General features: G+C 36.0%; 3 protein-coding genes across 17 annotated transcripts in view; 1 reads left to right on the forward strand and 2 right to left on the reverse strand.

Annotated features, from left to right (window-relative positions):
- Nucleotides 1–1,068: 1,068 nt before the first annotated feature.
- On the reverse strand, nucleotides 1,069–9,824 carry LOC135165175 (rhomboid-related protein 2-like). Of its 5 annotated transcripts, none has more exons than XM_064126236.1 (5): nucleotides 9,804–9,824; nucleotides 4,200–4,278; nucleotides 3,715–3,903; nucleotides 3,054–3,391; nucleotides 1,069–2,788 (listed from the first exon to the last, which is right to left on the reverse strand). In XM_064126236.1, the coding sequence occupies exons 2-5, from the start codon at nucleotides 4,257–4,259 to the stop codon at nucleotides 2,287–2,289; spliced, it is 1,089 nt and encodes a 362-aa protein (XP_063982306.1). In that variant the 5' UTR covers nucleotides 4,260–4,278; nucleotides 9,804–9,824; the 3' UTR covers nucleotides 1,069–2,286. The 5 variants fall into 5 exon arrangements, with proteins under 5 accessions (XP_063982306.1, XP_063982266.1, XP_063982286.1 ...); XM_064126196.1 differs by lacking the exon at nucleotides 9,804–9,824 and adding an exon at nucleotides 8,873–9,350; XM_064126216.1 differs by lacking the exon at nucleotides 9,804–9,824 and adding an exon at nucleotides 6,085–6,211.
- Nucleotides 6,140–10,983, forward strand: LOC135165166 (tectonic-like complex member MKS1). Its single transcript, XM_064126187.1, has 4 exons — nucleotides 6,140–6,276; nucleotides 7,292–7,979; nucleotides 9,746–10,101; nucleotides 10,497–10,983. Exons 1-4 carry the CDS (start codon nucleotides 6,197–6,199, stop codon nucleotides 10,900–10,902), a joined length of 1,530 nt encoding a protein of 509 aa, XP_063982257.1. The 5' UTR covers nucleotides 6,140–6,196; the 3' UTR covers nucleotides 10,903–10,983.
- A 1,313-nt stretch (nucleotides 10,984–12,296) lies between these two features.
- Nucleotides 12,297–14,972, reverse strand: part of Smr (Smrter) — an 89,930-nt gene continuing 87,254 nt past the window's right edge. For all 11 annotated transcript variants that reach the window (XM_064126119.1, XM_064126084.1, XM_064126147.1 and 8 more), the window contains 2 exons: nucleotides 14,734–14,927; nucleotides 12,297–14,647 (listed from right to left, as the gene is read on the reverse strand). In XM_064126119.1, the coding sequence (XP_063982189.1) occupies nucleotides 14,017–14,647; nucleotides 14,734–14,927 (825 nt within the window). In that variant the 3' untranslated portion in view covers nucleotides 12,297–14,016. The remainder of the gene's footprint in view (nucleotides 14,648–14,733; nucleotides 14,928–14,972) is intronic.

The following is a 14,972-nucleotide window of genomic DNA, read 5'->3' on the forward strand; positions in this document are numbered from 1 at the left end:
TCTTCAATTTTTGAGTAATGAATAAATGTTAAGCCATTTTTTCTTGAAAGTAGGTACACCGAACCCTATCCATTGTCCATAATGAAAAAGTAATTGATTTACATTTTTTAATTTACTAGATTTTCAAAATTAATTTGTAACAGTAAATTGAGAACGACGTTCAGGATTCAGGGAACAATAGTTTGAAAACTTTCAAAATGACCTCATTCTAATTGATAGAAAATCGGAAATGGAGCAAGAATTCTACTTCTGCTCAAATTTTAGAGAATAATGAATTGGACGTTACGTATGGAGATAGCCAACAGGTGATTGCTTTGCAAAATGAACAAATTCTATCGCTTGAACTAGGGTTGTACCCGTTTGCAGTGCGTTTAAAATTTGTCAGGAAATCACCTGTTGATTATCTACATTCGAATTTCTCTGTGTCGCTGTCAACCGCCAAAATCAATGGTAGCGCCGCCGACGGCCGGGGTCATTACTAACAGTAGCGTGAGTTTACTATAGTGCATTCTCTTTAATCAAAATCGTAGACAAGTACCTCGGGAAACCGTGCGCGGCGCTGTGAGTCACCCCCGAATTTTAGTAATAACCCCGGCGCTGGTAGACGCCACAGTAGATTATCCACAGATCATTGCTAATTTTATCATTTGTACCATGTTTGCACCCGTTTGAGCGTAGTGTTTGATTAATTTCTTATTCATTTTTAAATAAATAATTGAAAATCCCGCCTGACTTCGGCCAAAAGATTAATAAAAATTGATATTTTTTGAGATTCGTAAATTTTTTTTACAAAATTAAATTATTTCTGGGTGAAAGACATTACACGCACTATCAAACAATTGAAAAAACCTTGAGCAAATTATTTTGACATTCCTGCACCTCCTAGAAAATACTTAATTCATTCGAAATTTAACAAATAGTAGTTGCAGGTTAAAATCCGTTATTTTAGCCTGTTAGAACAAAAAACTCATTTCAACTGAATTCTTTATTTTCTAACTTTTTTGGTTTGTTTGATATTTCGTGAATCTTCTCCATTTACGATTTTATTTAACTTCTTCAAACTGTGAATCTTCTCCAAACGATTTTATTTAACTTGTATCATAAAAAACAATATATCTTCGTTGTAAAATAAATACATAACTTAGATAATGAGAGCATTATTAATATGAAATGAATTGACACAGTGTGTTGGAAACTACGATGGCAGTAAAATAGTGTAATTTTTCAATACAACTGATATTTTATAAAAAGTTTTGACAACACCAGCTCATTCCCAACACTCTGTGCATGATTTCTATCCATTAAATACAGTAATAAAAATTGTACTCTTTCACAGTGAACACACCACTCTCAATCTCCTTCCACACCATAAATACGTGTCATAAAAATTCATAGAGAATAAATGCATCTTCTTTCGTATCTTCCGTACAAAAGTTTATACTTATCAAAAAAATAATAATTAATACTCTGTTATACCCAATCCTGCTCGTTGTCATTGTTTCAAGAGAGTGATTAATTTCAGTGAATTCATCATATGGCGTCGTGATATAATTTTGTACTACACTAAAGTATAAAATAAACTTATATAGAACTCGGTTCATTAAATCGAATATTTATTTATTCGTAGCTGCCAATAATTAAATACTGAGCGAATTATGGATTAATTCTAGCCTCAACGCGCAAAAAGTGTAATAAAAATCACTAGCAAATTTGTGGAAAAATTATCTTGGACTCCTATTAAAATTTTAAATAAAAAACATTCAATCTATCAAATCAACGGAATCCACCGACGCTCTATTATTATTTCTTTCGGACACTTTCTACAAATTTTTTTTTTGCTGAAATAACCAAGTTTTTTTACTCTTTTTTGTTTTTTCTTCGCATCAAAAACGTCAAATAAAAGAATAGAATTTTAATCAAGGGAATTCCATAGAGAAGGTCTTGATAAAAGAAATTGTATAGAAAGATCGAATTCGCTAGGTCTTCCTATCAAATATTGTCATCCATAAATATACAGAAGTGATTCGTAGTAAAAGGACGCTGAACACATTTATAGATCCTTTCTGAAGTATGATTGTAAGGAAAAGTCAAATGTATCTGAGAAAAATTGGTCAGGCGATAAGTTGAAAACTTGTAAGCTCTAAAAGGGCGCGTGTTAATATCTTCTACTAACCCTTACACTTTCGAATATATTTACAAAATAGTGAATATTTTAACTAATTTTTCCCATAATCTCCTCTTACTGTTTCCACAGTCATAGCTTATTCTAATGACAAAACATCTGTCCTAATCCATTCCAAAGATATTCCACAGAATGGCAGCTGCCATGAGAGCAGTATACGTAAAGATACTAGCCCACCAAAGTGCTTTCTCCCATGTTTGTACTTCAAGATTACGAAGAACGTTAATCCCAACTAATAGACCAGCAATAGCACCTGCCAAGTGCGCCACATACCCAATTTGATCCTGTGTACCGAGAACGTACCGATTGTAAACAGCTTGGCCGACGTCAACAGTCGTTATAACAACGAATACACATAATTGGAGCACAGCAAACTCCATTTGTTGCCAATTCATTAAGATTGTTGCAACATGGGCTGTTATGAGTGCGTATACACCACCAGATGCGCCAGCGAGGTAGACATTTGGATCTGATACTGATGTCCCAAGAGAGCCAGCTACTACTCCAGCGAGGTAGATGATTAGTACGCGCCACCATTTGTGAACCATCTCTAAAGGTATTCCCAGCATTACTTGCACTAATAGGTTTACCAGTAAATGGAACACTCTGAAATGCATAAAAATGAGGAATTCAATGATGATTGTCACGGAAATATTCCAGAGGACTGAACTTGTTAAATTGTGAAGATAACGTTATGCAAGTGCACATGTAAAACATTGAATTAGTTTTCGCAATATAACTGAATAAACTTAAATTGATTGAATTGAATTCTAAAATCGCAGTGTTGTTAAAAAACTATTGGCGAAATTTTTTCTTTGATGTTTCCTCTATAGATTCTCTTTGGAGTTTTTAATGTAAGTAATAGACTCACCCAACATGTACAAACATATATGTCACATATCTCCATGCCTCGTATCTTTGATGAGGATTGTAAATAAATAACTCAGCGGCTGGTCCCTCAATAAGTGATGCTTTTTTCGGCACTGTGACAATATCGTAAACGTATAAAATAATTTCGATGATTGATATGATGATCATGGCTACTGGAGGGGGTCTACAACTGTACTCCTCCTCATACTGGCCATCGGGAAAGTCCGTAGAAATTCTCGCACTCAATTGAGTCGATAGGGTGGGCCTGCATGGCACCATCGTGTGTACATAGCGATTAATGAAGTGCCCAAAGACACCCTGCATGTCTTTCCTGTGGATCTGTAATTTGAATCAGCATTTCAGAGACAATGCGGGGGACTTTCGAGATTTTTGCTGACCTTGCAAATGGCAGAAGGAATTTAATGAGAACAACAATCTGTGGTTGAGGTGGGATAGGGGTTAATTATAAAAATTTAGTTGTAGTTACTATTAAAAAAAAAACCAAGTTTTTTTGTGGACCTTTTGATGAATCTGAAAAGCATCCTTTTAATTTTACATTAAAGGTTACTTCAGCGTTGTTGTCACGAAAAAACAAACTTAAGATCACTATCAAAATGATTTAAATAAAATTATCACATATTAATCGAAGCCAGTTATCTTACCATAGCAATAAATTCCGGATACTCCAAATACCCTGACTCGTCCAAGTCAGCTTTGTGCATTATGAGTCTCACAACTCTAGGTGGTATGTCATCAGTGCAGCTGGATCCCCGGACCATTGCCTTCAGTTCGTTGTAGGAGATTTTACCATCGCCATCCAGATCGTACTTCTCGAAAATTCCCTTCCAGTGCTGCAAAAGCGAAATTAACGATCAGACAATATTCACTGATTAAGCCATTGCTGGGTAATTGTAAATACCTTGGCCAAAATAGAGCCCAATTAAAAATGGTTCCACACTTAATGATTCATATCATGTTATTAAAAAAAAAACAATAAAAAAAAGAATTGGAAAATTGGAGATGAGAAAATTCTGCAGCACATGTACAGATAAATAAATAGAACACGTTAAATAAAAAATGAATTTACTAGATTCTGCTACCAAATATTTTACTACATATTATTAACAAAAAATTGATAAACACTCACCGCATCATTGTACTGTAGGGGAATTGTCACATGTCCCTCTCTGTCCTGTCCACTGGCCATTCTGATGAGTTTGAAACCTCTGAAACCGGCGAACAAAAAAAAAATTAAATAATGCTCTCTTGACGTGACCTCTTATCTCTCCCCCCATTCGCAGAAATACCTCTACAGAACGTTAACAGGCTATCAACCTGTCGAAAGCACTTTATTTATTCAGAAAATAATCTGAATAAATTCTGAACTCAACGGCTGAACAAATCCCTCTACAAGATCAATGAGCATCAATTACTAGAAATTCCCGGAGATTTTTTTAATCTCAAGAAACCGTCGAGAAAAACGCGAATTTGAGCCAGCGGTCATGCGACAGGTGTCATAACAGTCCAACAGGTGAGACCCGACTGGAATCCCCATTACTCATCGACAAAATTGTAGTAATCCTTGGTTTTTTTGTATCAACTAGCACTGAGATAACAGCAGATAACACGAGGAAATGGTCTGTTCCCACCGCGAGAAACATAAAGGTGCGAAAAAAAAGGGGTGAACACATCGGTGTACCGTTATCATGTGTCTCAACCTGAGGTTCAGGTTAAGGTTGAGTGCATATACCCACTCGTTATCTCGAATAAACACAAAATATTGAGTTTACCTTCGCCAGATCGATGTTTTGTGCGTCTCCTGGAGATGAGGAATGAGGGAACGAATGATTATTACTTGATGATCCAAACGTGAGTCATTATGAATTCGTGAGTGGTAATGGAAAAAGGAAAATAATGTACTTCCCGGTTAGTTGGGGACCGAATAACTCGCGTCATTCCACGATCCGCGTCTCTCGTCCTTGTTTACTGTTATCCTGGTACGCGCACGCGGACTGGTTTGCGCGGGGAAGTAATGACGGTTTGAAAGTGAGCGAACATTTCGGAAAACACCGAAGAGGAATTGGGGCTTTCTAGAGAGTTTGGGAAGTGAATTGTTTTTTATATATGAGGAGTAAATTTATTGAGGAATTTCCGACGCGGGGGCGGTTCGTCAGGGGCGTATTTGGAGTATTGCGGTTGTCCGAAAAAATGTAGGAGTGTCGCAAAGTGAATGGTTGCCAGGTAACGGTATGTGTAAACATTTGGTTGGGGCTCAACCATCATGAGACGTTGAAAAAAAATTCTACCGTCCAACCACAATTTTTATTCTTCTGAATTTTTAATTTTTGATTTCAATAAAAATGTTATTTGTTATACATGATCCTCTTTCAAAGAATTTTTTCGATTTTGGTGGCAAATTGCGATAATTTTTGGTTTTACTTTTCATTTATTTTCATTAATTTTCATTCATTTTATCAATATCTCTCCAACAGTAACCATTCTCATTTCTTTAAATCTTAAGATGTTTAATTTTGACTTTACCGTCAAGCTTGACATTTAGAAGTGCAACATTTAATAATAATACAGGAATAATAATAGAATTATTAAAAAATATCTGGAAATTGAGAAAAAATCCTGAGAAAGTAGTACAAGATCTTTCAAAGAATAAAGAAACCCATTTGAATGTTTTGGTCACACGGTCAGTGGGTACCCTAATTTTTTAGAATCAGGCCCAAAATTGTCATGTATAGAAACACCGTATCAGGGATTTTGTTAATGATAAATGTGAATGGAAAGTTCGATTATTCCTGTAAATTTGCATTTCCGTGAGTGGGAGGTCACATAAAAAAGGAACGCAATAAACGATAATTTCATTTATGAATTCGTCTCCAGAAGACGAACATTTTCATTCAACATTCTAGTTGTATAATTCAATGATTATCACATAGCAATACTCATCAGAAAGATTTGTCCCTAAAATGAAGCTGATAATATTCAATAATTTTTCAGAAAATCAACAACTTCGTGTTCACCTCGCTCTGTTGATATCCCCCGGAGTGAAACCGGTTGCCAAGTAACGAGCGATATAAACATTGCACCACTGACATCCTCCACAGTGTTGTACAGTAGAAAACACCGTCAATTATGTTCATAAGAAATCCTGGAAGATTAAAAATTGCAGGAAATTATCGAATTAATCAACCGATAGAGAATTTCAAATTGAGGTAATTTATCCTTGTTCGTCATGGAATATATCCCCATGCGATTCGAGATCCACAACGATTATCACCAATTATCGAAGTGACTGCCAACGACTAAACGATAATATTAGAAGTTCCCGGACTGATTTCGCCTGATTCACTGCCTATTATTACCGATCCACGTGAATAAGAATAGTTGATACATTTTTCCGGGAAGAGTGGGTGTTCACCAACACAAACATTTAATTTTAAAATCCACAAAACAGTGAGTTTACGCTGATTGACTTTCCTGGGCCATGTGTTTCCGAATGTGCGATAGTCATCCACCGAAAACAGTCTATTTCATTTATTTTTTTTACTTAAGCTGACTTAAGTCCGAAGGTTTACATTATCCAGCTACCAAAGTTCATTACAAATGTCTATATGCAAATAGAAACGGGTAAAAAATAATTTCCAAATGTGCTCGAGGTTTTAGAAACGAGTTGAAGTTAATAAAGACAAAGTGTATTATTTTTTAGTTCTTATAATTTTTTGCCAGTTGTCCACTAATTTTCGAGTGTTACATGCTGGTCATAAATAGAGCAGTGCTGGAGGACATGATCCAGATCTTCATTTGGATGCTTTACGCATAAGGCGACGTTGCTTGACTACTTTTTCTTCAGTAACATAATTTTCTACATGTACAGTCGGACATGGCAACTTTTTTCTAAATTCCATTCGAAGTGAGATCCCAGATCTGAGATCTTTTATACTGATTTCATTTTTGAAACTTGACAAATCTAAATTTAAACCGTGATATAAAAAACTCAAGACTTCATTTGGAGGGAAGTTTAGTGATTAGCGACGATTGAATCTGGTGTTGTCTGTCCCAAAATATAACAGATAATTGTGGATCTCTAAATGGAGAACCTGATATCTGATTCTCGGGAGCTCTGGGGAACCAAAAATTAAAAAATCGAGCCAGGTTCCAATGATTAAACAAAAATCTTTATTTCTAGAATTACTAATTGCTTCGTTCGTCTCATTCATGTTGCTCCAGAGTAAAGATCGTCCAGCAGACGTCCCTATTGTCGGAATTATTCGAGTCAGAGTGCGAAACTAGGGACTCAAATTTTCTGGAAACTGAGGAGAGAACCTTCACCTGGCAAGAGAAAGTCCTGAGTCCCTTTGAAGTTAATTTCTACAAAGAGGAGAAGAATTGCATCAAGGATACCCACAAGAAATATCGCGAGAGAATAATCAAAGATGATATCAAAGGCTCACGACTATTCACCTACACAGCTGATGATTCCTACCATCGAAGTGCGACTCCAACAACGAAGGAAGGATATAAATCTTATCTATCATCAAAGAATGAAACGGCTCTTCCAGCGATGCGAAATCGAAAGCCATTTGCCAAACGATACAACAAAAAAATCATTGAGTCGCGCCCATCCACGAATACGATAAGGACGAATCATTATTTGTACAGGAACATGAAGACGATGTACATAATAGCTGATCTCACCTCCAAGGACGAAGCCCTTGGTATCTGTGAAGACTCCGAGAGTCTTTTGTGCACGATAACACTCGATGAAGCTGGAAAACTCCTCACTGTCGATCCGGATTTCAGCAACGAGTGCTACACCATTGATGCCACTGGAATGAGCTATGACTTCTGGATCGAACACATCTCCGAAGGACAAACAGAGGATGAGAAACAAATGCAGAGAGAGCTGCTTCGTCACGTGAGTAGCAAAGTAATCCTAATCGCGACAAGATAGGGCCGAGTAGTGATAAGGAAATAGCAACAGGTAGTTGCGTATGATGATGAAAATATATTGTAAAAGTGATTTTTTTTTGCTTCCGAGGAATTATATGACTCATGATTTTGTGAAGACACTGAGAAGCGGTGAATCATTGGTTTCTGATACTTCTGTGCAATTTCTTTTTCTATCAACACGTCTTACATTTTTATGGAAAAATCAGCGCGAATGCTCCAATTATATTTTTCCCTTCTTTCTCAGGAAAAATTAGATGGAAGAATTTGAAAATTTTGTTATATAATTAATTGAGTGGAAGGAAATAGAAATTTGGAATGATATTCCACTAATTTTTTTGAAGCTTCTCTCACCAATCATGGATATGTGATAATGATCAAGTGCTGTGAATCACTGGTGTATAATATTTCAGTACAATTTTCCTGGTGGATTATCTGTTACAAAAATGTCTCGAGGCGAATTTTCCAACTTCTTCATTCAATTTTCCTCCTTTTTTCAGTGAAAAATTGCACTGGAACTTGTCAATATTTTTGTAAAAACGATCTCACAATCAGTGAAATTAAATTGGATATTGCAAAGAAAATATAGTCTGTACAATATTTCGTATTGAATATTATTTTTTAAAAATGGGCTGGTAAGCTGCTGATATTTTCGCCAAAGTCGACAAAAACCTAATAAAAAGTGAAAGTAAAATTCATTAAAATATTCATCTTATCCCTTTTCATGACTATTTATTAACAATTCCCTTCCATTTGGAAATCTTAGTTAAAAAAAATTCATGACCGAACCAATATCAATCGCCCACACTTCAACTGAATTAACGAATTCATCTTAATCATAATTAATGACTCATAACTCACCCCACATAGGAGATTTCCGAAATTTGTCTCATCATCTTCACATGAAACATGACTGTAATTTGAACTGCTCACCAGTTCCTGCGACTCTGAATCCCGTCAATTGATTAACAACCCCATCAACTTTCCGTCCATCACAATTTTAAATCACAGAACTCTAAATGAACTGTCCAGAACTACAAATATCTTTTCCCAGGCTCTCGAATAAATTTTCAAATTCTTCGACGAGATGTAAAATTTGATTGTATGACTAGTGCGGAAAAGAATGCCACTGATAAAGTGGCACCACGCACATGTTAACTTCCTCAGAAATAAAAAGACCTATTGCGTCGACTTTCTCGTGTTTGTTCACTTCACCGCACTGGCCCGCAGATGACTGAAATCAACTTGTCTTCCCACCCTGGATTGAACTGAACCAGAGATATGGAAAAGTTAAACGCATGGCGCGCACGCCAATCGCGTGTCGTCTCATTTCAATTAACTCCCGATTGCATGATTCTTTGTGTACAGGAAGAAATAATACGTAAATAACACTGATAATACACCAACAATATTGTATTGCCTTCTTTATGCTCGAATGCCTTGCGTATTGATTGTATAATTACGCAAGTTGGTATCACCATCGTAGCCTTTGAAATATTTATGCGGATTTTAAATTTCACCTATAAACTGCCCCTGGACTTGATTGATTTTTTTTCTCACAGTTGAAAGTGTACTAGTATATAAAGCTAGTTCATGATTTTTCATTTATTTATTTAGTTTATTTATTTATTATTTATCGCTCATGAGCTGATTATGAGGGGGTGAAATCCGACCTCTGCCACTAAAATTACGTCTCTAATGAAGAGAGATAATACAAAGCATATTTTTTTACAGGAATTAAACGAGAAACTACTGTACAAAGAAGCAGAAATGTTTTCTGAAATTAACTTACCACCACCTCACGTACTCCGGCTTTACCTGACGTTGGATATGACAAGAGCTCGTGGTTTCCCGTATGATGCCCTGTTCCTCACCTATTTGATTGATCTCCCGAAATATTGGAGTACGAGTGAAGCGAATAAACTGTCAGGGAGGACACAGAGATGCAGAATGATGAATGGCATTGCTAATTTTAGCTTTGTTACCGAACTGACGCTTGATTTCGATTTGAATTGTTTGGATGATGAAAATGTGATACCTGCATGGCCACAGGTGCTCATTGCTGCTGCGTCACTCGATAAGTGGACCAGGTAACGTAAAAAAAATTTAACTATCCGGAGTTTAAAGATCTGTTCTTCATTTTCATGATGACGAAATGATGTTGTACAAAGTCCGATAAATTTACTGCATTTTTCCGCAGACATTAGTTGTAATGATTTTTGTTCAGATTACAAAAAAATTCTTTATTAAATTTCTAACATGACTATTGAAAAAAATATATATTCAAAATACTGATGGATAAAATAAAATTAGTCTTATAATAAATAAGAAGGAAAAAATAATTCTGCAGGTCTCAAGCTTGAGATTAGACCTTGAAAAAAATCGTATGAGTTTTTCTACTATCTTGCCTTACCGCTTCACTACTAACTATAATCTTGAAAAAAATTATCTAACACCTGTCACATTTGTTATTGATCGATTTCAGATATAGAATTGAAGGATATGCAACTCAAGCCCTATCTCCAACTCCAGGCAGGTATATCTATCAATTAAAAACGTGGCGACCAGTGGCTGGATTTATCAACACTTTGCGACGTTTTTTCACCGGGGGAATAGCGGAATTAGAAGATCTCACCTATTGTGGAATTCCCCGAGGCGAGAACGGCCCGATAGTCGATAAATCACAGTTGAAAGCTGTGCCAGGTGGTTTCATCGACATTGAGATGAACATCGTTCATCAGAGTAGAGATTTTTCGAAGAATCGAAGGATTTCCAGGGATACACTCGACAGATTATCAGCAGGGACACTCATTAACACAGTGGATACTGTTCTCGAGCAGTTTAAAGCAGCCAGGGAACGTATGATTCGTGCAAGAGCCATGTGCTCGTAATGGCAGTGATTTCCTCAATCCTATGGCCCTGTTCATGTAATGATTTTTTATTTTGCTTGTTAATAAAAAAAGTCTAGAAAACTTGTCAATTCCAGTTACTGAACGAACGCTGTCATAACGGAGGTGATTTTATTTCAACAAAAATAACAATTTACATTGAATTATTTTGTTTTTTCTTTATCGATAATAGTATTATCGTGTATGCTACACTTGTAATGTTTTTTTATTTACTGTAGGCATGGTATACGCTCGCTTGCTATTAGTTGTAATTTATTTTATCCATTTGTTTAATCAGTAGTGTATTCATCCACCAGCTGCGTTTCTCAGCTTCACTGTTTATTCATCATCCAAATTTGTCTATTATACAATTCAATTGATTTATTTTCAGTTTTTCTTTATTTCCAAGTGAGGGGACGAGTGCCTCGGTATTATCTTATCTCAGATTTATTTTATCAATATTTATGTTCTTTATTTATTTATAATACAGCCTTTGTTTTCCACGATTTCATGAATGTGAGTTGTCCCAATTGTTCGTCCAGACTCAAGTTTTTCATCGAAATAGGTACATTTGTTTACAATTGCGTCTCTCTAATCTAAGGTATTGTTCTTAATTTGCGGGTTTTTTTTCGTTCATCTCGGTTGGAGAAGTAGCAGTGATCAAATCGTTTTTTTTGTATTCTTATTCTATGATCCAGTGATTTTGAGTGATCGGATGGGCCACAATGACAGGACGTGCATTCAGGGTTTTTATGAAAGAAATAATCGTCTCATTGGGGAAGTATTTACGATTTTTGCAACGATATTTGTTCAATTCAGTCGTGAAGTTTTAAAACAAATTTAATACTATCCTGGCTTCGAGAAATTGAAATTTTCCTGGAGATTCAGAGATGGTGAATAGGAAGCGAGCTTCAAGGAAACAAAAATACTCATTGGTGAGTGTTGCGCCACTGCACAAAGAGACTGTGGGGTAAAATGGGTATTTTTATCATTCTCGATATTGCTGATTTATTCAGTTAGTGAGATACAATCATCTGCTCTGGCGAGGATATTTTTAATTTAAGCTCAAAAATGCTTTATTGCCTAATCCATTTTTTTTAAGATAATTAAAAATCACCATCTTGCCCCACTGACTAGATTTTTTTGTTTAAACTGAAGATGGAGATGATCTCATCTCATATGTTTTCGCGAGTGAAATGACTTCTGTGAGTGTTGAGTCCTGAAAATTGTGAAAATTCGTGAAATAGTGAAATTTATTAAATACACGTATTTAGAATTTGATCAATAATCCGATGTAAAATGGGGGCGGGTAATTGTCAGTTGACAAAGTTTGTAAATATCGAGACGAATATCGCATTAAAAAGTACTGAGTGAATTCGAGCATGAAGAAGAAGGGGTTTTCATGATACACATATTATTTATTCGATAATAATACATCTTCAAAGGCACCGGTCTCCTTGTGTTCGAATTCGAAATGATCCAGCGATTCACAATAATCGCAGTTACAAAAGGAAATAAGCTAAAGAGTTGAAAAAACGACAATTTGATTATTTAAAAATAATCTTGACCTTTACATTTTTCCTCGCCTTCCATTTGGATCTGAAGCCGGAAATAATGATGATTTGAGGCGCATGTCTCCCAGCAATTCAAATTCACGTACAAATATAAAATTAGGCTGTATAAAAAAAAATGAGTGTTCATCCATTGGTTTAAACAAATGTGAATGCACATGGGCATGGATAAATGTTTTTTTCTCTCATCTGAAAAAAAAGAGGAAAATAAGAAATTTTCAGTTAATTTAATGACTCAAATAAAATTCACATTCATTCTTCCATTGATAATTCATATTATTATTATTAATGTTTTCATAATTTGTTGTTTCGTCTGCAATTTGTCGTTTTCAATTATTCATTTTATTTCTCATGAAGAGAACGTAGTCTTGAGAGAAGTTCCCTAGTCAGTTTTGTGAATTATTTTGTTGTTTTTCATTAATTTTTTTTAATTTCTACCTTCTATAATGCTACCTAAACTTTTTTTCATCTTACATACTAAAAACTTCTAGCCACTTATCATTATTAATATAATCTAGTAATTATATAATTACTTGCTCGTCTTAAAATGTAAATATTATGTACTATATACAACGCTTACATATTACAAATTTATCAACCACTTTTACCAAAGAAAATGAAAATTAATTGAACAGAATAGGGATGATTTTCATTTCATAGACGTAAATTCATCACACAATCGTACGAGATCTCTCGTTCTTTCTGTACCCTCAGAAATGTGTGGTAAACCTTCATTTGCATACTCGGTCATATTTTTTTTTTCACCAAAATGTTTGTCAAATGGGATTCTAAAACACAGTATTAACTTTTTAATATCTCACACTGGTACTCATCACAGACTCATTCAAAATAAAAACACACACACCTTTAACGTCGTATCATTTTTTCGTCGTTTGAACGATTCTCCATTTATAATATATACAAAAGAAAATATTATTACCATTCATTTTGCACAAAACACGACAATCCAAATATATCATTATCAACCTTTCACTGTTGGTCAATAACTCATCAATTTAAGTTGTCCATCGGGTAATTGCAAATAAGCGTCGATGCCATGCACTAGCAAGCTGGCATTTTGTTAATTTCATTAAATCTCTTTATCCACATCAATGTTTATCCTCTCGTTGGACTTGTCCACCTTATAATCTTCCTCATTACAAAACAAAAAAAAAAAAGGAATGACTCAGATTTTTAATAATCCACGCACTTGATCATTCCGAGAAAAAAAAATTTCGACACAAAGTTATGAAAATTTTCATCCTAAAATTCAATAAAAAAAAGTGCAGAGTCGACTGGAATGACATATCGATAAAAAAAAATCATGTACAACGCTAAATTTATAAAATCATAAATTTCCCTATAGTCCTTTAGCATTCAAATTCACGTAAAAATGATATTTATAAAAAAGAATTGAAGAAATTATCTTCATTAATGATTTCTTCCCAAATAAGAAGACCCTTGAAAGATTGATAAAAAAAAATCATTTTTAAGCAAGCCGCTAGACAGCGAGACATCAAAGATGGAGATGGCACCAGGTGTTCGGTCAATCCTCATCGGAGAGTGGTTCGTACTGGGCTGAGAGAAGGGGTGTTGACTCCATCTGTTCGCTTTTTGTTACAGTGGTGGAGCCAGCAGTGGGTGGAGGAGGTGCTGGTGGTGGTCCTGTGTGAACTCCTAGCGCACTAAATGGATAAAAGGTCGTTGATGCTGGTGGTGGCTGTTGAGTCTGTGGATTTGGGCTCTCATCGATGACCATATCACCTGAGGGGCTCTCGGCAGGTTTATCATCTTTATCACCAGTTCCATTGCCACTGCCTCTCTCTCCACTACCACCTGTTTTATCGTCTTCGGAGGTCCTCATCACCTCAACTATTTTATTCTTCACGTAGTCCAAGGGGGACAGGTGAGGCTTGGGAGGCGTTCCTGATGTCGTTGTCGCGGTTGTGGACTCATAAAATCGTCTGGCATAGTGATTTTGAGTTGTCTCTGGTGGAGATACAGGTTCTACACTGTGAAATTGCTTTGCAACAGACGATGGGGCCTGCTGGGATTGAGGAGGGGGCTGTGACTGCTGTTGCCCTTGGGATACACGGATTATCTGGCGCTCGTCACCAGGCTTGCCAGGTTCAGGATCCGCCTCACGACGCTTCCATTGATCGTCAGCCAATGGATAACTGGAATCAGAGACATTATGTCAATGATGTGCCGGAGTTTTATGGAAATGATTTTAGGTTTTTAGTTTGATGGAAGTGATAATTACCCTGGGTACGAACGGTAGGATGCATGTGGTGGGCCATAATCCTTCGTAACGATGTGCTCGATGTGTTCGCCAAGGGTTATTGTTTTTCCTTCCCTCGGGGGTTCACTGGGTGGGCCACTGTTGGCCACAGAACTCTCAGCTGCTGGACTGTGGGCTACACCGTTTGGTTCAGCTTGAGTATCACGATGGAATCCCTGTTGAAGTGAAGATGTAATTAATATCATAAGAATTTGAATATG

The sequence above is a fragment of the Diachasmimorpha longicaudata genome, chromosome 1 (genome assembly GCF_034640455.1).
Source record: "Diachasmimorpha longicaudata isolate KC_UGA_2023 chromosome 1, iyDiaLong2, whole genome shotgun sequence".
NCBI classification, from domain to species: Eukaryota; Metazoa; Arthropoda; class Insecta; order Hymenoptera; family Braconidae; genus Diachasmimorpha; species Diachasmimorpha longicaudata.

Bases quoted from the DNA above. Each gene is read 5' to 3' on its own strand.
- LOC135165166 (XM_064126187.1), top strand. From the start codon at position 6,197: ATGTTCATAAGAAATCCTGGAAGATTAAAAATTGCAGGAAATTATCGA. The intron at 7,980-9,745 runs GTGAGTAGCAAA...ATTTTTTTACAG, and splicing joins AGAGAGAGCTGCTTCGTCAC to GAATTAAACGAGAAACTACT. The intron at 10,102-10,496 runs GTAACGTAAAAA...GATCGATTTCAG, and splicing joins TCACTCGATAAGTGGACCAG to ATATAGAATTGAAGGATATG.
- LOC135165175 (XM_064126196.1), bottom strand. From the start codon at position 8,922: ATGTTTCATGTGAAGATGATGAGACAAATTTCGGAAATCTCCTATGTG. The intron at 3,904-4,199 runs GTGAGTGTTTAT...TCGCTTTTGCAG, and splicing joins CCCTACAGTACAATGATGCG to CACTGGAAGGGAATTTTCGA. The intron at 2,789-3,053 runs GTGAGTCTATTA...TATGCATTTCAG, and splicing joins TATATGTTTGTACATGTTGG to AGTGTTCCATTTACTGGTAA.